The following is a 24,225-nucleotide window of genomic DNA, read 5'->3' as shown; positions in this document are numbered from 1 at the left end:
ACATTTGATTTGATTTGTGTCAGTTTAATGTGAGAAACTGAAAGGTTTATTTAGCAAAAATACACTGTGATGAGAGCCTGGGTTTGTTTCTAATTTGTTTCATCTGTTTGTAGATCCAAACTTTGTGCGCACGTTTCTCACCACATACCGATCATTCTGCAAACCACAAGAGCTTCTCACCCTGCTGATAGACAGGTACGGTTCAACCAGAACAGCTCTCCTTACACCAGTATTTTCATTGCTGTGGTTGTTTAATGTATTCATATCTGAGCCAAAACAAAAGTCCGTCTTCACTTGGACATTTTTTGGACAGTCCATGATGTGGTTTTGTGGTTGCCTTGCATACATCGTATGTCTTTTTTTTTTTTCGGCAGGATTGAGATCCCTGAGCCAGAACCGACTGAGGAGGACCGACAGGCTCTCTGGAACGGTGACCAGCCAATGGCGGCCGAGCTCCAGAGATTCCGGAAAGAATATGTGCAGCCAGTGCAGCTCAGGTACGACAGCCGTCCAATCACAGCTGAGTCTTTCTCAGTTGACTGTTTGAATAAGGCAAGACTGGAGCTGTCACCATATGACTAGTGCTAGTATTCCTTCAATACCAAGGCAAAAAGAAATAAAAGTCCTCTGCACATAAAATAAATTTTTAAATCAACAACCTGCACTCAGTTCTAAAAAAAAAAAAAATCAGTGAACACTATCTGGTTTTATTTTGCTGTGAGCCAAATTTCAGGCAGGATAATAAAGACTGAACTGAGGTCTTGAATGAGCACTTTGATCCTGTCTTTTTTTTTTAATAGCTGCGGCACTTTTGATACTATAATTAACTTTTAAGCATGTGGTATTGAAAAAATATCAGTAGTTTTGACAACCTTAGTGAAGACAAAGAGAAACAACTGCAAGCCATAGCCAGTTGGATTTATTGTAACTTAAATTGTAATTTGTATAGCCCTCTTTAAAAACAGTTTGAAGTTCTGATCAATTAGGCAGCACAGTCCTAAAATATTTAGCATGAATCAAAAGACACCCAAAGAGACAAAGTAACGTAGGCAGATTTATTGCAAGGCTAATCTTAAATTTGGGGGGGTCACCTTGAATTGCAGTGAATCAAACTTTTTCTTTTACGCCTTTTGAAATTAAATCATTGGTTACTTATACTTTAGAAATAAATTGTTAAAAAAAAAAAAGTTTTCCCCTGAGTCTCTAAACTTGCAGATGAAATGTAAAAAGCTATTCTCGTGTTCTTTCATTTCCTAACAAGGCCTTTCAAAAAGCTACAAAAGATTTTGTGTCTCTTTGTCTTCAACTGTTACACTTCAGCTGTTCAGGCCTGAATGTTCTCACAGAATAACTTTTGTATTAGACTTTGTGTCCTTATAAGGAGTAAAAGAGTCAAGAATAGTCTCTTAAGTACCTTTAAAAACTGAGAGCTTCTCAGTATCAGTCTGCACTGCTGCTGTAGTTAATGACAGCTGCAATAAAATCCTTTAAACTTTAGTCACAGAAACGATTAAAACACAAGTAGATATTCACAGTAGTTCTTCAGGTCCTCTGGTCTCACGTACTATATACTCTGTGGATCAAAAGTATTTTATGAAACACCAAAGATGTTGGTCATAAATTCCCTAATATGTGAAGGCACAGTGACAGAATAAGATAAAATATTTAACAAGGTTTGTTAAAGAAAAAAAACATCTCAAGACTGCTAAAATATTTGAGCATAGACTGGGACAAAATTCAAAGAAGTTGTCATGTAGTTTGGGTGGTCTGTTGTTAAGTAAATATTGTAATGTGGCCCATTTGTTTAGTTTAAAACCAGGAGACTCAAAGTAGGTGGAAACACCTCTTCAGGCACGACTTTTGCCCTTTCAAGCACAAAACATTCCTTGTGTTTCTATATTTAAGCACCCACTCTTTAAAAATCATTACTGACTCCAGGGTGAGGAATACACACTGGATATCAGCCAAAACAGTTCAATTAAGGCTAAATCTACTATTCTGCCGTCCTCTTTGTCAGATAATCTTCTGTTACCCAAATGTCATGATTGATATGGAAGTAAAATCTGAGTGGTGGAGCACCCCGGTATTTTCATGCTTGTCTGTGTTGCATGTCAGACCCCTGTCCCTTGTTTCCTGTCTGTTCCTTCACTGCCAACTCTCCAATAAAGGCAAAAAAAACAAAAAAAAGAAAAAACAACTCTTTGTGGTAAACCAGTAAAAATGTCCCATCACTTCAGGGGGTGAAAATGTTTATTTTCTGTTTTGTTACTGCATAGTTGTACATAAATGGAATGATATATTTAGTGTCTGACTTAACTGAAAAATACTTCAAATCGAAAGTGTGTGAAACGTTAGTGGAGGATGATGTAATAATTAGTTAATACTGTGCATCTGTCTTTGTTTCGCAGGGTTCTCAACGTTTTCCGTCAATGGGTCGAACATCATTTCTATGACTTTGAGAATGATCCAGAGCTCAGGAGTCGATTAGAGGAGTACATCACCAGCAAAATTCAACTGCGAGGTCAGTCCAGTGAATATACTGTACCGTTGCCTCCATAGACTCTCAGCTTCGTAACATCAGTGTTTAAATTTTGTTTACATCCCTTTAAAGGTCCAGTGTGAATGATTAACAGGAATTTATAGGCAGAATACGGCAGAAATGAAATGAAATACGACTCCAGGTGCTCAACAGTCCAGGGTCTTTGTTGTCAGATTCGTTTTTTTGCCTCGTAATGCACCACACATTTTCAGCAGCAGACAGGTCTGGATTGCAGGCCGGACAGTCCAGTGCTGTGTCTCAATGTGGACGGCCGTTGTGGCCTTACAAGAAATGCCATTCACAGCTCTTTCTTCTTCTTCTTCGTGGCCGAACTGAAGCCAGGCAGAGCTTTACTGCCACCCACCAAAACATCTACCGGCTTGTTTATGAATTTGTTCAATTTGATTTAATTCAACATGTACATGTTTTTAATTTAATTCGCTTTTATTTCCCTCTGTTTCTCAGGAGGTTAAAAATACCTCATAATGTCCGTCAACAACCGTCCAGCCGTCCTCCTGCTGGCTGAAAACGATTTATATTTGCTTTACAGACTTAACCAAATAAACATATTGGTGGCTTCAGTCACACAATGTAGTGGTAGTTATCGACAAAAATACATGCTTTATTTACATCTGTATAATTCAGTGTTCACCGTGGCCACTTTAGTCACAATGGCTGCTTCCTGGGCCGCCATGTTCACAAGTTTGGTAGCCCTGCCTCTTCCGCTACGTAGACAAGATGTTGACCATTGAGGGTGAGACATGCCCAGCGTTCCACACTCAACTCTTTGGCCATTTTGAGTACAACAGCCGGGTACTACTTCATTATGCTGAAAATGGTGCGGGTCCTCTTCCATGGAGGCTGCCATTTTTCAACAGTAGGCCAGAATGGACAAACCAAACACAGGCTCTAGAGAGGGTGTTTTGTATTATTGTAGTTTCTCCCACACTTTGAAGTTTGTTTGCAGTCCGCAAGCTCACCTCTAGATACCAGTTATTCCTAGACACTGGTCTTTTAAGGCGTCTTATCTCTTCCTTTACTAAAGCTTAGTTTGCAAAAAGCAAAATTTGAGCGATGAAGGATTATTTTGTTAAAATTAAAATCCTGATCAAACAGAAAAATACAATAAGCAGTCACATCCGTGCTGACGCAGGCCATCTGACATTGTCTGTCAGTACAATCCTATTGGAGGGTCACATTTTTTCATTGCTCTCTTTGCTTATTTCAAATTTTTGCTCAGATTAAATTTATGTTTGGTGATTGATGTGCATCCAAGATTGTAAAAAATATATTTCGGTACCTTAAATAACAAAAGACTCATTCTCATACATACTTTCTGACACTGAAAATGAAGTGCTGATATAAATCACTTGAAGCTCGGTTTGCAACGTGAAATTCATGTTTGTAGAAATCGAGAAAGTAAAGCTGCGGTTTTATACACTGTGTTTCTGTTTTCAGGCAAGTCTATGAGAAAGTGGGTCGAGTCCATCAATAAGATCATCAAGAGGAAGCTGCAGACGCAGTCAAACGGCGTCAGTCACAACATCACCTTCGAGAGTCCGCCACCGCCCATTGAGTGGCACATCTGCAGAGCGGGACAGGTGGACACGTTTGACCTCATGACCCTTCATCCTATAGAGATCGCCCGCCAGCTGACTCTGCTCGAATCAGAGCTCTACAGGTGAGTCAGACAGCGACAGACAGTCCATGAAGACTTGTGACTGGATTGTTTGGTTGTTAAACCTAAATTTGTTTTTACAGATAAATGAGGTAATTTGCTTGAGAGGAAACGTTGTCTGTCTGAAAAATGAACACCTTCTTCCTCTACAGAGCTGTCCGGCCGTCCGAGCTGGTCGGCAGCGTCTGGACCAAAGAGGACAAAGAGAAGAATTCGCCGAACCTGCTCCGGATGATCCGCCACACCACCAACCTCACACTGTGGTTCGAGAAGTGAGTCTGAGGATTCAAATATTTTATTCATAAGGAAATTCGGAAATGTTTTTTAAAACAAATGTCTGTAACTGTGTGTGTATATTTGGTTGTTCTCAGGTGTATCGTAGAGACGATGAACCTTGAAGAGAGGGTGGCCGTGTTATCTCGGGTCATTGAGATTCTGCAGGTTTTCCAGGAGCTTAACAACTTCAACGGCGTGCTGGAGGTGGTCAGCGCCATCAACTCTGTTCCGGTCTACAGGCTCGATCACACCTTTGAGGTGAGAGAAACTGCAGAAAAGCTATGATTGGTTCCTCTGTACTCGTGCTCATGTTAAAAGGAAACTAAGCTGATTTAACACATCAAAGTCTATTTACATATCTTGTGATTTGCCACTGCATATGTGCAGAAAGTTGTATAAAGCCTTTTGTGGCTCCAGAGGAAGCATCACAGAGTTTGATAATTGCTTCAAGTGATGTCACTTGAGTCAGGGTCAGTTGGGGTTGAAGACCACAAAATTGAAAATGAAAAAAAAAAACACATCTGTGGATATGGAGATGGAAAGTAGTGAGTTTTTCTTTATTTATCCTTTGATTAACCAGTAAGGTCCCATTGAAATGCTAGATCTCTTCTTCCAGGAAGTCTTGGTCAAGATGGCAGAACATGTTTCACATAAAAGACAATTTCATGGGTTAGAAAACATACAGTACATAAAAATCAACGCAAGAGAAATAGTATTACATACAGACCATACTAGCAACATCTATATCACATTTCACCACAGGTCAAGGATTATTTAAAGCAGCAACATATTTCCATCAGGGCTGTTTGTGAAAGACCTAAAAAGGCATTCAAAGATGGGAGTGCCTCTAAAGAAACTATTTTGCAACATATTCCACAACCAGGGAGCATAAAAAGTAAAACTTTGGTACATGTCTAACATAACTAAAAAAAATCTTGAATACTTTTATTTTTTTACCAATTTTAAACAAATTTACACAAACATAAACAACTCTTTCTCATATAATATAGTCCACAGCAGATTTGTTCATCCATAATAAAGGCGCACGTTGTTGCACACTTGTCCCACTCATGCATCAACCCATCAAGCCCCATTTGCAAACCAGACCACCATATAAAAGGACACTTCATCCCTGGAATCTTACAGGAAGGTGCTTGAAGTTGGGTTTGTTTAGAGAAAGAAAGGAAAAATGAATAAATAAATAAACAAAATACAGGAGGTTTAGAGAATGACAAACTTGTCCAGACTATATTGGTAATAGAAATCAACAGAGGGACAAAAGGAACTTAATGTTTCAGTTACAAACTGAGTATTGGATCTATTCAAGGTTTAGACAGGACATAAATTTAAAATGCAACAAATTGCATTGCTTAAAACCTTTTTATTGTAGATATCATCATTATAGTAGGAGACATTCACAAACCCTGTACAGCATTTGTTTAAGTCTTACTTTAATGTAAATGGCTTTGTAACTGAGTTGAAGTCATACATTTATTTTGAAGACAAGAAGAGAATAGTTTGTATCCAGCTGCAGAGTGTCTGAATGTACTCTGTTTGCATGTCAACAAGCTGAAGTTTTGCCCTCATTGTCACCCTGCTGAAAAACCATACCACAACATTAAGCAATTGAGAAACATGTGATGTTTACTGTTTTGACATGCTTTTTAATCATATGTTGAACTGGTGGTTGGAACATAATTTATGGGACTTTTCCTCCCCCTTGCACCCACAGGCAATACCAGAGAGGAAAAGGAAAATCCTGGAAGAAGCCGTGGAGCTGAGCCAGGACCATTTTAAGAAATACTTGGCAAAACTGAAGTCAATAAACCCACCCTGCGTGCCTTTCTTTGGTAAGTCCTCTACAGTGTTAGCATGAATCCACTGTAAGTGAAGTATGAAATGACCGGCACAGGCAAAAAATATCTCTGGATCTGATTCATTTTGACTCACCGTCATTACAAAACCAGCCAGAGTTTTAAGTTTCCATATGACTGCTTTTCAAACCGTTCACTTCTCTTGACCACCATTAAACTCATCTTCAACTTTAGGTATCTATTTAACCAACATCCTGAAGACAGAGGAGGGCAACCCAGACTTCCTCAAACGCCACGACAAAGAGCTGATCAACTTCAGCAAGAGGAGGAAAGTGGCGGAAATCACGGGAGAGATCCAGCAGTATCAGAACCAGCCCTACTGTCTGAAGGTGGAGCATGAAATCAGGGTGAGCGCTCAGCTTTATCATTTTCTCTTTGCCCTTTAAACATGTTTTATAGATCCTGAACTCAAGCACGACTCTCTTTTTGTTGCACAGAGGTTCTTCGAGAACCTGAACCCAATGGGCAACAGGAGTGAGAAGGAGTTCGCTGACTACCTGTTCAAAATGTCTCTGGATATTGAGCCACGGAACTGCAGGCAGGCTCCCCGATTTGTAAGTTGACTGAAGTTGTTCTTGCGCTGATGTTTGGTGCCATTTTAGTTTCAGCTGTGTCCCGTTTTAGTCACAAAGACACATTTCCTGCAGATCTTTGATAATAATGCAAAACTGTAGTACAACATATTTCTTTATGGTAAACTTGGTCGCTTGATAGCAGCGTTCGTCTGCATTATTTTTACAATTTTTTTGGAACAGAACAGCTGCACAACAACACAAACAGACAACAATCAAGAAAAAGAAAAACATATGCAGACATGCTGACAAACAGATAAAAAAAACACACACCCTGGGGCATGTGCAGTACTGTCCTCATAATAAGACAGGAGATCTGTTAAGAGAAGATGAACAGTCTGTGAAAATCTTGTTAGCAGCTTGTACAAACAGGCCGTCACAAAGAGATGGTACAAGGCAGAACCACCAACACAAGATGAACGGCCGAGGATTGTGGATTTAATATATGAATGTAGGCTGCTTACACATGAGCTACAAGATATTTCACAGGAACAAATACGTTTTGTAGAGATTAGAGTTGTGATGATGCTGGAATTTCTGATTTTGGAATAATATTTTGAAAAATATCAATATTCAACACCATATTTGATTTGGAGAAAAGAAGAAAAAGAGACCCCTGCACTAATAACCACAAAGTTCCCAGGCTCCCTTTAAAAAATAAACAGTAAACTGATTTCACCATTTGCATTGAATTCATGTTTGTCCTCCTGCAGCCCAGGAAGACCATGTACACTCTGAAATCCCCGGGGATCCGGCCTGTACGAACGTCTACCTCTGGCACCCTGAAGGGCCACCCCGTCCCCCTGGAGAGGGAGCCCCCACACAAGATCACCTTCCGGAGCATCGCCGAGACCGAGCCGGAGACGCCGGCGTCAGCCTCGGTGCCCACCTCCCCGAACACGCCGACCCCTCCGCAGTCGGCCTCCTCCGACCTCAGCTCAGTCTTCATGGAGCCGGACCTCAGCAGCTCGTACGGCGGTGAGTTCAGCTGATGCTCAGATCCATCCTCCTTCATCTCTATAGTCAATAAATATCTAAATGTGTTACTTGTTTACAGTTTTTACATACAGAGTCATTGTGTTAAATGACTATCAGGCTGCATTTCATTTTCTTTTTATTAATCTTGGCTTAACGTTTTTATCTTAACAATGAACACTGACAAAAGTTTGATCCAGTTAAGGGACTGAGGTCTGTATAAAAGTAGAGAAGTTGGAAAATTAAAGTTAAACTCATTGAGATTTAAACACGTCTTCTCTCTCTTTGAATTTTACAGGTAGCAACTCCATATTTGCTCCAGTTCTTCTTCCGCCTTCAAGTGAGTGTGGCCTTTTCAGTTTACCAAACAGTCAAAGGAATCATTTGTCTAGTACTCTGTGCTGTGATAGTGAGCAAGGCTTTTTATTATTATTATTTTTTTTAACTCAGCAAATCTCTTTTCTTTCTCTCAGAGTTCCAGTCTGTGTCTTGCGGCAGCCTCCACCATCTCGGGGAGGAGCAGCTGAAGCCGCCGCCTCTGCCGCCACGAAGGAAAGATGCGATGTCTGAAGGCAAAGTAAGAGCAGGGCGTCATTTTCCAACCAGTTACACCCTGAATTACAACACTGTAACAACACCTTAGTGTAAATTGAGCTGTCGACCATGATTTTTGAGGTGAAAGAATCGAGCACAGATTTATTTTAGGGGTGTGTTTAGGTATTTAAAACATTTCTCTACTGATTAAAGCTCAAAATGTTTATTAGTAAAAAGGCTTGTTACACCAGCAGGCTCTTGAGTTGATTCAATCCAGTTAAATATTTATTTCAAAACACACTATTACATTCATAAATACCCACAAACTGCTGTTATGTCATTTCAGATCAGCCAGCAGATGTCCTAATCATGCACGCATTTTTTGTCATAACTTGAGTTAGCGTGTAAATATTAGTTATATCTTGGTATAAAAATGGTGGCTGCAGTCTGACCTGTTGTTTGACACCTCATTCGAGCGAGTAGCAGTTTCCACATCTTGTCCACAGTCCACAATGTCCAACAACAGGAAGTGCCTGCCCCTCTTCTCTCCTGTAAAGATCCAGCCAATTGGAACAGATTGCAATGATGACTTGCCAGTGAAATCCCATAAATGACAACAATCATTTTTTATCAGTAATATGAAGGGAGAACAGGGAAGTTGTGTCACTTTAAATAGTTTGCTGTTACATCCTGATTTTCTTTTTGCACTGGCCTCATTGGGTGAAAACAACCACTTTGATTTGACTGGCGGTAAACACAAATTTCAAGGGATGTGCCAGATTAAATGCATAAAATAAGAAAACTGTGTCGGTGTTAGAAGCCCAGATCCTCTGGCTTCCCAGGTGAGCAGTTGTGTTGCATCTTTGTGGATGACAGACCAGTCAGACATAGAACTACCTTATTGAATCTTCTGATGAATTTATAGGACAGTGAATTAGAAGTAGATGTATTTAGTAGTTTCCAAAAAGAGCAAAAATCAGAATATGTTGTCCTGCTCTGTTTTCCGTGTTTATTCATACCCGTGTCGTATTTTGACGCAGTTCTGATCTCTGTGTATCTCTGTGTGTCTCAGCTGAGCGCCAGGTCCGACAGCCCCCCGGCCATCCCTCCCCGGCTGCCCCCTCCTCTCCCCAGGAACCAACCTCGACCGATGATCTACAACGGTCCCCCCGCCGACGGCCCCCTGCCCAGCCCTCCGCCGCCACCGCCCCGCGACCCTCTGCCCGACACGCCTCCGCCGGTGCCCCAGCGGCCCCCGGAGATCTTCATCAACTACCCCCTCAACCTGCAGCCTTCCCCCGTGGGCAGATACCACTGGGACTTCAGCAGCTCCCCGAGCTCACCGAACACGCCGCCCAGCACGCCGTCGCCTCGAGTCCCCAGGCGGAGCTGCCCGCTCAGCGCCAGCCAGAACAGCCTGTGCCCTCTTCCTGTCCCCATCACCGCTCCGCCTGTGCCCCCGCGCCACAACTGCAGCCCACAACTCCCCAAACTCCCACCAAAGACATACAAAAGGGAGCTGCTGCAGCCACCGCTACAAGGCCTCTCATTGGTGGAGAACACCGACAGCAGCCAATGAGTCTGCGTTATTCTTTTTTTAAACACTTAGAGGTGAAAATGCAAACTTCAAACTGTCTCCTGCAAACTAAGACACAGTGGACTCAAAAAGCTACTGATCAGAAAGAATTACACTCTCAACTCCACCCACCCGCCCTCTGCATCGACCAATCACAACCCCCGCTGTGCCTCTCAGGGGATCAGTAGCTCCGCCTTCATCATAAACCCTCTGTGCCAATGAGAAACCCACACCGGTGTGCCAGCTAATAAACAACAAGGAGTTTGGAGTGTTTGTTTCTTCTGTACGGAGCGGGACGGTCTGCTCCTGATAAAAGTTCTCACCCCTCATACTCTTAACTTTTACCCCCACGTCCCTCTCCTCCTCTTCCTCTCCTCCTCCTCCTCCCCCTCTTCTGTCAGGGTGGGGGTGAATGGGGGGGGGCTTGGACTTTGTAGCCTCAACTGTCATGCTTTGTTTCTTTGGGCATTGACATCATCTGGAGTCCTGCTGCAGCTCACAGATTTTTACGACCTCCTCTCTCCTCCTCCTCCTCGACGATCCGCTCAGACGTAGCTCTTTTCTTTCACAGTGGGTGTGAGCAGCAGACATTTCCACTGTTTTTCCTACAAACTGATAAACAAACAGTTGCCAAAGTCTTATTTTATGCAGGGGGATAAGGGATTTTCTTTTTTTTTTTTCTTTTTAAACAAATGTGACATTAAAAGAAACACACATAAAGGAGGCGACACTGAATCCCCCACCTTGTATCTTCAACTGTACACTGTGACTGTAAAGACGTGATGAGTCAAACTGTCTGACTGTTTTCTCCGCAGCCACAAAAAGTTGCCTTTAAAAAAAAACAAAAAGAAGAAAAAAAAAAATCCAACAGCGGTGACCTCTGACCCCAGGCTCCAAGCCCTCGAGAGCCGAAAACACTCCATTTGCACATCGAGTTTGGGCAAAGTCAGCAGGTTTTCAATTAGACTCTTGAAAAAGTATCCCTCTGCGGTGTGCGACAGAGGGACGTCTGCCACGATATCAAACAGCACCAATCCAGGACAAAGACGAGGAGAAGGACGAGAGAGACGCGACGTTTTTCTGCATCCTCCGACTCTTCGAAAGCTGATGTCTTAACCGATCCCCTTACAGACGTGCGCTGCTGTCTCGACACTGTGCTCTGCTCCAAAAGCCCTCATGACCAACTCTTCTTCATTGGTATTAAAGGGATAGTTCGGATTATTTGAAGTGAGGTTGCATGAGGTACTTGTCCAGAGTCAGTGTATTAGCTACAGTGGAGGTTGACACACCCCCAGAGGAGCAGCAGGAGTATGGGTGTAGGAAGCTAAGCAAAGTGCTCCTGTGGACTGCGTCTGCAGCAAAATGTATTTTGGCCACCTTAAAATGATCAATATCAGTTTAAGAGTGGGTTCACACCTAAAGGTCTGGTTCTTGAGTCAAACCAAAGTGAGGATAGGGAAGAAGGGTTTTAACTTTGGCTATCATGACAACCGATTTCACCAAAACGGGGAGAGAAAACATTTTTAACCAGTGAAACAACGGGATGCTTTTGTGATTTGATAAAATGGTGTTCATACCAGAAATGAACTGCTTCGAGGCGGACCAGACTGCAGTTGTTTGACCCAGATCAGAGTTCGAATCTGGCGTTTGCACCAACCCAAACGAAAAACACCAAGAGGGTAAACGCTCCAGGGTTCACTTTAGCCAGATTAAACAAAGCTGGTGTTATTTACACGGCTTCACCTTACTGTCAGATAACCTTTTCCGATGGGAAATCGCTGTTATATAAGCCAAATTTCACCCTTTCCAAAACAACCAGACCTCATTGGCAAAATCTGCAGTTTCTCTTCTCAGAACATGGTAGCTGCTGATCACCTGCTGCCTGATCTGTTAGTTTGTTTGTGTTATCGTGTGACTTAAAGGACAGCTTGGATTCACAGAAGTCGCACAATAGCACAAACAAACTAACAGATGGAGGCAGCGGTTGACCAGCAGCTCCTGTGTTCTGTGAGGTAAAATTGCTGTTTTTGCCTATGGAGTTTGGTTAGTGTGGAGGCAGCAATACTTGGTCTCTTTAATGGCAGTTTGACTTTAGAAAAGGCTGCGAGAATGGAAGGAAAATCTGAGAAAATAGTCTAAATATAGCATACATTCATTTTTGTAGATGGCTATATTATAATTTTGCTGCTGACCCTGTCTGCAGCAGTTCATTGCTTAGTTTCCTGGCTGCTACTCCTCTCTGCTTCTTCAAACATGAGACATGCTCACTGCCATCTACTGTGGGTCACACAATGACTATCAACACGTACCTCATACAGCCGCCCTTCAAATAATCTGAACTATCCCTTTAAAACTCAGCACTAGAAGCAAGCATCCTCCCACCATCAGAGCTGGGACAGCTCCCCCCAGTGGCTGCTCGAAATACCTAAAAACCCATGAAAAAGAGGAACTTTTTAACCCAACTTCTTCTTCTTCTGTATCTTTTCCTTTTTTTTCTTCTTTCTGCTTGAAAACATTTTGTTTCACTTTGGAAAAGACTGAAATAATCCATGCATCATGCTCAGATGTGCCTTTTATTTTGTTTTCTACTTTACAGAAATAAGCAAAATGGTGTCTAAAATGCTAAAAAATAAAGTTGCCTATGTAATGTTTAGAACAAAGCTATACACTATGAAATTGTACATGTTTGTGGATACTGTGTATATATAACATGTATACACTAACTAAATAATTTGTATAAAGTGACAAGTTTTTTTTCCCTGTTGTATTGTACCCTCATCCGCATCTGTTCAGTTGAATATTGCCTAATAATCCAATGCTGCTACAGTCGGATAAAAAAAAAAACTAAAAAAACAAAACAAGAAAAAAACAGGTCACTGTCACTAACTTACTTACAGACAATCTCCAGTTGAAACACTGGGAGTATTAACTGAGGAAAGCCATTTTTTTCTTCCCTGCCCCCTTAGCTGTTTTAAAGCAATGAAAAAAAAATATACAGTTCAATATGCCAAGCACTTACTTAGACGTGTGCTTCACTTTGTACATCCTACTAATTGCCTTTTTCTCCTTTTCAAAGATTTTTTAATGCTAACACTCATTAAACAGAGGTCGGAATCGTATTAAAGTTGCAGTTGAATATACACAGGCGTATATTCGGCTGCAAGTATTTGAGCATAGTGAAGAATTGGACATTTTTTTCTGAGAAATACACACTTTGTGCACTTTAGGCTGTACTGTTGAAGAGCCACAGTTGTTATAGGCCATGTCTGTAAAATGCAACGGTCCTATGCAACTGTTCAACTCACTTTCTACGTGGATCAGGGCAGAAAAAAACACGAGTCTACCACCTCACTTTTATCCCCGTGATGTTTATAAAAGACACTGAGGATGTTTGACCGCCACAGGCTTAAACAAAAATCGCTCGTGCCCTTTTTTTCCTCCTGACTTTGCCCTGAAAAAATGCACCTCCTCCTCCTCCTCCTCCTCTTCCTCATCCTCCTCTCGCTGCGTTTTGTGCAGATGATGACGGATAACTAAACTGATCAAACTAGAGATTAAAGGTGGAGTTTTTTTTAATCGACAGCTGAAGTCAAATCGCTTTGCTGTCTTCGCTCACGTTCTGTCCATTTCCCAAGTCAGTATTGGTGGGGTTAATTTTGCCAAAAGTTTCTTTTTGTTTTCTATGTTTCTTTTTCTTTTTTAAACCCCAGCCCAGACAGAATAATGATAATAATAATAATAATAACAGTAACAGATTGGTTTTCCTCCGGTGGCACTGTAACAGCTTGATCCAGCAGTCGGTTTATTTGATGGTATGTGGCCTTTTAACTGCTTTGTATTAATGGTCTTGATGAGATTAATAAATCACCCAGTCTTATTTTGTACTGAACTACTTATTTCTCTTCTCGTCTTTTTTTTTTTTTTTTTTTTACTGTCAATTCAGCTTTCTTACAGAAGCTACTGGTATTGGAACAAAGTTGGATAAGTCTAGTATGAAGCTTTCTGGTGGAGAGTTAACAGTTACAGCGAGATGTGAAGATCGATACCATTCTCATGGTTGACTGTTTAATTAGGAGCCGGTGAGTTTAGCATAGACTGAAAACAGGAAACGGTTAGCCTGGTTTTTGTCCAGCGGGAACAAAATACCAGTACCTGTAAAGGTCACTGATAGACTGATTAATCAGGCCAGTTATCTGGCATTTTGAGAGAACTGTCGTCGATGGATGCCTGCACTCTCACAGCCAATAAACTGAAAATGTCTGCAGCCACATCTGGATGCAGCCCTGTCAACGTGGCTGCTGTGGAACGATGTTGACGCTCTGTCAATTGTGAGTTTTGGGAAGTTGGATGCTTTGCAACCTGCATGTATCCTGCTGGAAACATGCTTTAATTTTCTCAGTCACCATCAACTTTTCTAAATGCTAACACATTTATATCATCCAAAATGGCAGCAAATATAATCTAAAAAAAGTGACTGTCTAGCATTAAATACAAATAATGTTATAATATATGGAGTAATGCAGTAGATCGATGTAGTTTCTGACATACTGTACTCCAATCTCTGTTAAATACCAGTTATGTTCTGAAGTGTACAACATAATCCAATTTATTTTTCTATTCCATTTTTTAATTAAAAGAAAATTAAAAAGATAAAAAGATAGCCATATACATGATATTTTAATGTGACAACTCAGTCATTATCTACTCGCCGTCATGCTGATTGAAGGTCGGGGTTAGATTTTGAGTTCTCAAAACACTGCTGGAGTTTCACAGGAAAACAGAGTTGCAGAATCTCCCAAACAATGGAAGTGAATGGTGACCAGTTTTCAAACATAAAAAGCAACTTGAGGAAAAAAAGCATGAAATGCTTCCATACTGCTCGTCTGGTGTAATCCAAGTCTCCTAAAGTCCTGACATGCCGTTTGCACACCGTCACACCACACACGCCCAGTTCAGTCAGTGTGCATGTGCAGGTTAACGTGGCTCCAAGCTAAAGATCTACAGTGACGATTCAGGCTAAAATCATGGTGTAAATAACATTTTAGACTTGGATTACACCAGACGAGCAGTATGGAGGCATTTTATGTTTTTTTTCTGCTGTTTTATTTCATTTGAAAACTGGTCACCATTCACTTCCATTGTTTGTTCTGCAACACTGTTTTCCTGTGAAACTCCAGCAGTGTTTTATGGACTAAAAATCTACACCCGACCTTCAATCAGTGTGAGGGTGAGTAGATAATGACTGAATTTTCATTTTTGGCTGAGTTGTCCCTTTAATTAGTATCACTGGCAGCACCTGTATTTAACCTACTAGTTAATGTCAAAATGGATGCTGTGAAAAAAGGTCTATTTGTGAGCTTTAGAAATGCTGGTAGGTGTATTTTGTTACTGTTTAATGGAGCTGCTCTGCTAAGCCACGCTAACTGGCTGCCAGCTGTAGATCCATTTTCACCATAAAATGAGATAATAATCTTGTCATTTAGTGTCATTTAGAGTTAACCCTCCATCTGAAAGCAAATAAGTGCATTTAAGTATTTAAATATTTAGGTTCAGTCTTGATTCACTCCTTTACTTACATGCAGGGTGGAAAATGAACTTTTTTTGGTCCACTGGCCAAATGGTTTGTCAGTGTTCAAATTTACCAGACATTTTAACCTGCATTTGGCTTGTGCAGTTTTTTTTTTGCCCTGGCTACATATCGATTTAATCGCAACACATATCAACATCTCATCTCCAGCTAAAAAATATGGTTGTATGCAGCAAAATCAGTGTTTAGTCTAACCTGTGCTTGGAGGATCAAAGATTTCGTTCTCACCAAAAAAATGTTGACACAAAACCCACAACACATTCTTTGATTTTCATCCCACATGTCAGATATAATCTTAAATAACCAAACAGCCTAACAAAAAAAAGTGTCTGCAGTGTTCATAAAAGGTTCGGATTGAACAGAAAATAAATATTCCTGTTTTCAGGTTCACTGGTTCATCATTCATGCGTTTTACGATGCTGTCGTGACTTTTCGAGTAAGTGTGTCCATCAGTTCTGTGTGCGACAGTTTTCATCGATCGTCCTCTCGTCCGTGTGGAGGACATCAGGGGGGTCAAACGGTGCTGCATGGTCCCTCGCTGTCCTCACTGTCGTCCCACAATCCTCCACCACTCATGGCTGCTGCGTGGTTCCCTCGCTGCTGAGGCAGGACTGGTCTGAAGAGAAGCAACAGGTCCAAGTTTATTCATCTGTCATCCAGTTTCTTTTATATTTTATATTCATCACTGTGATAATTCTCCCTGATGGAGGCTCTTACCTCAGATTTTCTCTGCTCGGATTGAAGTTCTGAAAGCTTTGCCTCGCTGGAGCTTGAATCGGTATGAAGCCTTGTCTGTTGTCTTTCTCTGGAGCTGAGTCGGCCTGGAACATGAAGTGATGTGAGGACAGATTATCATCAGGAAAACAGAGACTGCATCAGAGATGTCAGGGGAACAGAAAATCTGTTGATTAAAGAAACACTGATCAAATGCTGTTTGGAGCAGATTAACAACTTTCTGCTGCGCCTCTGGTGTCTCTGCAGGAGATCTGTCATGTCTGAGAACAAACCTGTGAGCAGTTTTCGAGGCAGGGAGCGTTTAACAACAACATGCAGTCAAACTGATTGTTTTAAATCTGTTGGTTGAGCCCCCATCTTTATGAAAGTGTAATTCTTAAATGCCTGATTGTTCACAAAAACTTATGACCCATTTTCAGCAGAATTTGGTCAAAATTTACACTTCAGGCCAAACAATGAGTGATTCGCTCTTGACGCAGAACTGAAGAACTCTAAAATTTTTAGTGTATGCATCCCTGTCGTTCTAAATTTTTAAACATTTTATTTAATCAAAGGTGCAATATGAAAGAAGTGCCAACCTGATAAATTCAGGCTCCAAGCAAATAAGGGGCAGCATATCAACCAAGGTAACCGCTAAGGCCGCTTTCAGGCAGAATCAGTCTTTGCCTTGTTTAGCCGCGCTTTGTGTGGAGGTCATAACCGCCGTGAAACAATTGGAAAATAACATTTTATCACTGTGATTCAGCGACTTTCTCTCACTACTCTCTTGCTCTGGGACTGGAGTCGAGTCAGTGGAGACATCAGTCTCGCAGTGATCACAGCCGGACGGGAACAAACAACCTCTGAGACCGACTGAGGTCAGTTTGACGACGGGGAACACAGAACCGAGGTGGTTTGCAGCTGTAGTCTTTTCAAAACAGTGATGCTGTGTATGTGCCTGGATGTGCAACAAAGCTACTATATCGTCTTTCTAATATATTGTAAGAGATGGGCGGGATGCAGCGACACAGATTGTGAAATGTTCTGTGACGATTCAGCGGAGTGAGACAGGCATCTGACTGAGAGCTCAAGTGAGGTGACTGAGAACAGAAACACTACTGTGGTACTTCAAAGTACCACTAAGGGTAATGGTACCCTCATTTGTGGGTCCAGTATGGACAGACTGCAGTGTTTATGCAACAAAAACTAAATACCTGTTTGGACGGGTCGTCCCAGATGGGCCTGAAGGCACTTTTTGGATGCAGAGGAGGAGACCCCTTCCTGACGCTGACCAGCCTCTTCCCGTAGGAGGTGACGAGGCACGGCTTGGGCCCCTCTACGCACGGCCCTGCGGTGTTCCTGAGAGGAGGGTGAGGGGTCAGTCTGGGGATCTGCCACCTCAGACACACAGTCCTCTCTCTGGGTGCGTCCCTCTGCTGCTGCTGCTGCTGGCTGTACGACGGCTTCAGCAACACCGGCACCTGGCTGTCCTCTTCCTCCTCCTCATCCTCCCCGCTGTTGCTGCCCATTATCTCCCTGCGCAGGTTGCCGTCAGGGCTGCAGGAGGTGACGGAGGAGTAGTCGAAGGCCGAGGTGTCGTCTTGGTCCGTCTCGCAGTCATCCAGGCCGTGGTGGTTGGAGTGAGGGGCCTCCAGCCCGTTGGCGCTTTTCCCCGTGGGCTGGCTGTAGGTGCCCTGGCCCGAGTCGCTGTTCTCGCCCCAGGCGGCGGTATCGGGGGTGAGGAGGGAGCAGTAGGCGTGTCCGCAGTCGCGGGCCGGCTGGTTCTGGACGGTCAGGTCTCTCCCACCGCCCTTCCTCCTCACTGGGCTGCAGGACCAGCACTCCAGACGCATCGAGTGACAGCCGTCCACTCCGTTAGTGAGACCGACAGCCAGCTGCTCGTCTCTGAGGGAGGAGAGGGGACGTCACTACACCAGGACTCCATCATCGACTGAGAGACAAGATCTGTATCACGTTTAATCAGGCACTGTTCTTAAAGATGCAGTCAGCGATTCTGGAGAAAGTTAGTTGATTGCTGAGTCTCATTCTCAGGTCATCAAATACTGATGTTTTGGGAATGAAACTCAACAAGCAACTGACCTGTGAGAGTCCAAAGTCTCCTGTCATGTGCTCGAGAGTCTGAGCCTGAAAACTTATTATCAAACTTTTGCCCAGTGATGCCAAAACTAAACTGCCTACCCCAGCTTTAAATAGAATTTTGTTTAACTGTTGTATTTCCATGTTACTTTGCAGATTCAGATTTTACTTTCAGTATTAGATTAGCTCATATTAATATACTTTTCATTATATTCTAACCCCCTTTTCTTTTTTCTGTTCTCTCTCATTCCCTACTTTCTTTTGTTTCATTTATTTCTTCTTTAAATGATCTAAATCAGGGGTTTTCAAAGTCTGAGACTGGAAAAACGTCGCCAGATACATTAAAAAAATGTCCGTCCAGAGGTTTTTATTACTTCTCAATCTGGGGGGAAAAACAGCAAAATTTTGTTTTGTATTTTTTATATTATTTTTATTTCTTTTTTCAAAGTATTTATCTGCAAGTTAATTTTGATGCTGTAGTAAAATGAATGGATACCGGCTGCCTGGAGGTTAAATATTCATGAACTAAAATATGCAAGAAAAAAGCCTGTTGACATGAGGTGACATGCAACCTTTTTGCACTGCAGGTTCTTCATGCCTGTCTGTTCTGTCTGCATCCAGCAGAGGGCGACACTCACCCCTGAGCTGCAGCGTTGGACTCCTGCTGAGACTCTCTGGTCTGTTGACTCCTCCTGCAACAGTTTGCAGAAGATCCAGCAGCCACCGCGGCATCAGAGCTGCTGCTGCTCGTCCAAAGAAAAAAAAAAAAAGAATTTTAATCTCTGAATCTGTTAAACGAGTCAAAGACGCAAACACAGACATTCAGTTAATCCATCTCATGATGCCCTGACCTTTGTCCTGCTCCTTCTCCTTCCTCCCACCGGACGTCTTCCTCCAGGATCACGTGACAGCGGGACAAAACGCTCCTCAGCGCTCGCTCGGTTCCCAGCAGGAGGCTGCAGTCAGGATGCTCTTTACCCGTCCACTGCAACAAGTTCTACAGAAGGAAAATGGAGCAAAATTTAAGCAATTCATTAAGTGCTACAATGTGTAAATTAAACCAGTTAAATTTTACAACCTGTTAATTGCATGTTTTTTGACTTGTAGTACCTTTAAAAATGTTTCTATACTCACTAAAATGTTCATTAAATCTTTAATATTTCTAAAAGTTTTGTATATTTTGTAACATGCTGATGTTTGGTCACTTTTGTCTTCAGATGCTGAACGTTTTACTGTTGACCTGCAGTGTCTCATCATGTCCACCTGCAGCTTTACTAACTGGACCCTCTGCGGCTGCTGACTCACCTGGATGTGGCTCAGGTAGCTGTGTATGCGAGAGACGGGCGCCAGCAGCAGGGAGAGCAGTTTCATTTCCTCTCGCTCCATCTGGCCGCTCTGTTCAATGCAGACAGAACATAAACACCACTTTGTCTCAAGCACAATTTGCACGAATATTGTTCAAGCTGTGTCACTTAAAATACCTGCATTTTGTGGCCCTTCTCAGGATGATTCAGTCTGTTGAACTCCAGTGAGAGGAATGATGCCAGGGTGGTCGTGTATCCAAGGTACATATCTGAGAAGGCTGTCTGGAAAACGCAAATCAGAGCAACCGTGAGCTCCGTCAGCGTCCGGCGTGATGGACTGAAACCATAAAAAAACCCACAGAAACTTACGTCATTTTGGCCGATGAGCTGCACCAGGATGTCTCCGACCAGAGATTTCCAGTGTTCGGCAGATAGTCGCTCCTGCAGGGTGTTTCTGAAGAGCAGATGTCGCTGCAACAGCTGCTCCACAAACTTCAGATACGTCTGACTAAAGAACAAAAAACAAGAAGAAAAGAAATGATGAGCGGAAGTTTAAAGGAAAGCATTAAAGGCTCTGATATTAAAAATATCAGATATATCTTAACAAATCAATAATATGTAGAGTTTATATACATTAATTAGAGAAGCACTGAGAGGCAAACAAGAAAAAATATTCTGCTTTTTAAGTCTGATCTCAGTTGTTTTGCTAGGTTCAAGTTCTTTTTTTCTTTCATTACTTAGAAAAATGATCCTGAGAAAACCCCTTTTCACCTGTTTTCAAGTCATAAACACAGGAGAGAAAGCAATTTAGATTTGAGATCTATGAAATGGCCTACCAGAGTTTGCCATCAGGGCTTCTGTGTAATGTCTTATGACAAGCAAGAAGAATTTGTTGCATTAAGTTGCATGTTTTTTAGAGAGGAAAATATGTTTTTTCCTTTATTGCAAAGATCAGTTAAGTTATTTATTAACAGTTTATAGTACTTACTATGGTTCCACAGTCATCTGGTGAGCTGGTGGTGTTTTGTATTTGTCATACAGCTGGTTTAGCGTGGACACGTACTCCCACTCTGAATGCAGAAGCTGCATCGCCACCTGATGTCGTGCATCTGCATGAAAAAAAAAGAAAAGAAAAAATGAAGGCAGATGCTATTTTCACCCAGGTTTCAGTAGCTAACCATGCTGTTTGCACCTGAGAAGGATTAGCCAGTGTGGCTATTTACACCCAGGTGTAGCCTATAGGCTATATGGGCATGGCAGAGACAGGGTGCCTGCAGCCACAATGCTTCTTTGCACCCAGCAGAGACAAACCATAATCTTTTCCTAAACCTAAGTTATTTTGTTGCCTAAACTGCAACTGAAAAATGAAAATAAGCAAACTGCATCTAAAAATTTCAATCTCAAACTCAAACCTTGGTCTCTCAGGACAGAGTCCTGTGTTCAACCCATTCATCAACAACAGCCACTTCTCTACAGAGACTTTATCACTCTTTATAGCTACACTAGGGGGGGCAGGTGAAAACAGCCAACTAGCTGCTGTGTGACTATTCTCACCTGGGTGCAAAGAGGCATTTTGAAATATTAACGTGTGTGTATTACAGCAAAAATAGGACAGCTTGTACTTGTGACTGAGCATCAAATTTAACCCATAATCTCATCATCAAACCAGAAGAGATGCAATAAGAAAGTGCAGATCTCCATTTTTCAAGTGAAAAATAATTAGTGTGTCCACCCTGTGATTCACATCTGCTCAGAATTTTAACAGGTTCTTTGTTGGCCCCTGCTACAACCTTTCACCAAGTTTCATGAAAATCAGAAGAGTGGTTTGTTAGTAATCCTGCTGACAAACAGACAAACAAACAGCACAGAAAACATAACCTCCTTGGTGGAGATAAATATAGCCAACAGAAATAAATCAAGAGCATCTAAAGCGTAAGTGGGTTTGAGAAAGTAACAACAAACAAATAAATTCCCAACCTTTTTATCACTTGAGGATTATTTTCTGGTCACTTTACGTTTTAAAACATTTTACTGTTGTCAAAAGCCGAGTGAGAGAATTTGGTACAGTTGTAAACATCTTCTAAACGCAGGTGTTTCTGGTTGCAAATGTCACATTTTTTTATTTGCTTGTTGTCAGTTGTGTCACAGAAATCATCTGTACAGGCTGTCAAAAGACCTTCTGACCTGTGCCTTCACTCAGTCCGGCTTTGAGGCCCTGCAGGAAACAGTGGAGGAGCAGTTTTCCTCTGGACAGACAGGCTGACGGAGCAGACGAACAGTCGCACTGTCTCCGCTCACAGGCCGATTCTGCTGCTGGATCACTGCTGGACGACAGAGGACGGATGGTGAAATGTCTCTCTGCAGGTTTCACACGTCTAAAACATGTTTTACCAGTTTTACCATGTTTTTTTTTTCCTTATCTGTAGTCTTATCTTCTTATCTTATCTGTAGTTTATCTTTTTTTTTTTTTTTACCTTTCTCTCTGTTTGGACGTGGAGCTCTTTGGTTCCTGCAGAGGTCTCTGTCTGTTACTGTACAGCTGTAAGATCTGACACTGCATCACTCCAAGTTCTTCCTGCAGAGAGACGAGAGTCATGTTACTGTAATATCTGCTATGTATAGAAGATTATCAGGACCAGGCAGGAGGGGAAAAATGAAAGGAAGATTTTTATTTCTTTTTTTTTTAATTTTGCATTTTGAGAATAAAGTTGAAATGTTAAGTACCAAAAAACATTTTCAACATTTCAACTTTATTCTCAAAGTGCAAAAAACAAAAAACAAACAAAAAACATCCTCCTGTATTTTATTTTTGTAATGTCTAGAGCTACTTTTGACATTTCGACTTTCTTCTGGAGATGCAAAATAAAAAAATCTTGCTCCTCTCATTTTTTCCCCTTTATTGCCGGTCCTAATTCAAGAGAGATGCAGTCAAATTTAATCTTTAATTGTATTTTAAATGACTTTGTATTATGTGACTATAAGACCATAACCATAACTTTTCACATTAGATTTTTTTATTCCCAGCATTTAATGTGATGTGAGTCTCACCCTCAGCGCCTCCACCAGGTTCTCCAGACGAACGGCTTTCTTCTGGCAGCTCCTCCTGTTCTCCTCCAGCTCCTCCCTCAGGTACGTGTCTCCATGTTGGATCTGACTGAGCTCCAGCAGAGCGCTGGTGAATCCCGTCTTCAGCTCCGACACCATGCATTGTAACTGATACAAACCAAATAGATTTATTGATGAGGCACAGCGTTAACTTTTACACTTCTAACGTTCATCGTAAACTAAACTGTAAATACCAATTTGCTCACTCAGCTTAAAAGTTTAATGTTAAGCGCTGCAAAAAAAAAAAAAAAAAAAAAAAAAAAAAATTCTAATGTGTGCTGTAGATATTTTTGAGCTGATTCAACTTAAAAATGTAGGTTAACTGAAGATAGATTGAAGTTATAGTTAACAGAACTCAAGAAAACACGTTCAGTGAGCTTAAGATTTTAAGTTGAACCAACAACTCTTCAGTCACACTGACAAACATTACAAATAAATTTCATTTCCTTTTACATTTCCTCAGTTAAAAGAGTCAGATCTTCATTTCACATAAAGAACAAAAGTGAGTTCATTAACTTACATTTTAAGCGCAAGATTGTAGATACTAAATTCAATACTAACCTTCATCATGGTTCAAACTGTTTTCATTATTGTGAAAAAAAAACCAGCAAGTTGAGTAAACTTGACATTATTTCAATTCTACTTCATATTTGTAAAAACAATTAAGCACTCAAGTTTTCATCATTTGTGTTTTCTTCAAACTATAAAAAAGAAGAAGAAGAACTCTGGAGAGTTTTAACATTCAAGCAATGCATGCTGGGAAGTCTGCTATTGCTTAATTTAATGAGTTTATTGAACTCTGATCAACTCATCATTTCAAGTTGATACAATACAATATATTTTATTGTCCCCATAGTGAACTTTGTCTTGGATTACATGCTGTGCACAAACATGCCTCCACAAAAAACTTCAGGTTAGAGGAACTCATGTTTATAAGTTCTGAAAAATAAATACTAGAATTTTTAAATTTAATTAACTGAATAAATAAACTTGATAAACTAATTAAACTTGCATATTTTTGTTAACTTATATTTTTGAGACACAGCAGTTTCAATCATTTATGTTTTGTTGTAACTATAAACACAAATATGTTTTAGAGCATGATAATGCTCACACAATGCATGCTGGGAAGTCTGCTAACATGCTGCACCTGCTATGTAAAAATAAATGCTGCTTTGACTCATTTTTATTAAACTGTGTGTGTAAGAAAATAAGTTTGTAAAAACACAACAAATTGCTTCAGTTTTATGTTTGGATTACAAAACATTTTTGTGCTCAGCATAACTTTGCAACTCCTGTTGCAATAATGTGTTTTTTTAATGTTAAGAGAACACAAATTATTCATTTTATTAAACAATGAATTTACTCAAATGTCATATTAACAAAAAAACATT

General features: G+C 41.2%; 2 protein-coding genes across 2 annotated transcripts in view; one reads left to right on the top strand and one right to left on the bottom strand.

The window, feature by feature from the left end:
* The window catches only part of sos2 (son of sevenless homolog 2 (Drosophila)), a 46,370-nt gene extending 32,457 nt beyond the window's left edge, over nt 1–13,913 (top strand). Inside the window, exons 11-23 of the mRNA XM_084741840.1 lie at nt 114–195; nt 375–497; nt 2,409–2,521; nt 3,998–4,220; nt 4,370–4,489; nt 4,589–4,751; nt 6,226–6,343; nt 6,542–6,714; nt 6,805–6,921; nt 7,653–7,917; nt 8,213–8,254; nt 8,388–8,491; nt 9,521–13,913. Of these exons, the coding sequence (XP_084597966.1) occupies nt 114–195; nt 375–497; nt 2,409–2,521; nt 3,998–4,220; nt 4,370–4,489; nt 4,589–4,751; nt 6,226–6,343; nt 6,542–6,714; nt 6,805–6,921; nt 7,653–7,917; nt 8,213–8,254; nt 8,388–8,491; nt 9,521–10,027 (2,150 nt within the window). The 3' untranslated portion in view covers nt 10,028–13,913. The remainder of the gene's footprint in view (nt 1–113; nt 196–374; nt 498–2,408; nt 2,522–3,997; nt 4,221–4,369; nt 4,490–4,588; nt 4,752–6,225; nt 6,344–6,541; nt 6,715–6,804; nt 6,922–7,652; nt 7,918–8,212; nt 8,255–8,387; nt 8,492–9,520) is intronic.
* A 1,680-nt stretch (nt 13,914–15,593) lies between these two features.
* On the bottom strand, nt 15,594–23,017 carry LOC146311154 (uncharacterized). Its single transcript, XM_084742072.1, has 12 exons — nt 22,775–23,017; nt 22,201–22,301; nt 21,911–22,101; nt 20,715–20,835; nt 20,096–20,234; nt 19,904–20,008; nt 19,728–19,817; nt 19,274–19,419; nt 19,061–19,165; nt 17,540–18,230; nt 16,329–16,432; nt 15,594–16,227 (listed from the first exon to the last, which is right to left on the bottom strand). Exons 1-12 carry the CDS (start codon nt 22,928–22,930, stop codon nt 16,125–16,127), a joined length of 2,052 nt encoding a protein of 683 aa, XP_084598198.1. The 5' UTR covers nt 22,931–23,017; the 3' UTR covers nt 15,594–16,124.
* Nucleotides 23,018–24,225: the final 1,208 nt, after the last annotated feature.

Source organism: Lutjanus erythropterus, chromosome 18 (assembly GCF_056507025.1).
Source record: "Lutjanus erythropterus isolate fLutEry1 chromosome 18, fLutEry1.hap2, whole genome shotgun sequence".
NCBI lineage: Eukaryota > Metazoa > Chordata > Actinopteri > Lutjaniformes > Lutjanidae > Lutjanus > Lutjanus erythropterus.
The sequence above is the reverse complement of the archived record's forward strand: the minus strand, read 5'-3'. Positions and strand labels throughout refer to the sequence as shown.

Excerpts from the sequence above, each read along its gene's own strand:
- LOC146311154 (XM_084742072.1), bottom strand. The coding sequence starts at position 22,930 with ATGGTGTCGGAGCTGAAGACGGGATTCACCAGCGCTCTGCTGGAGCTC. Across the intron at positions 22,102-22,200 it reads ACGTCCAAACAGAGAGAAAG|ACGTGTGAAACCTGCAGAGA; the intron begins GTAAAAAAAAAA and ends AACATGTTTTAG. Across the intron at positions 19,420-19,727 it reads GCTACCTGAGCCACATCCAG|AACTTGTTGCAGTGGACGGG; the intron begins GTGAGTCAGCAG and ends TTCCTTCTGTAG.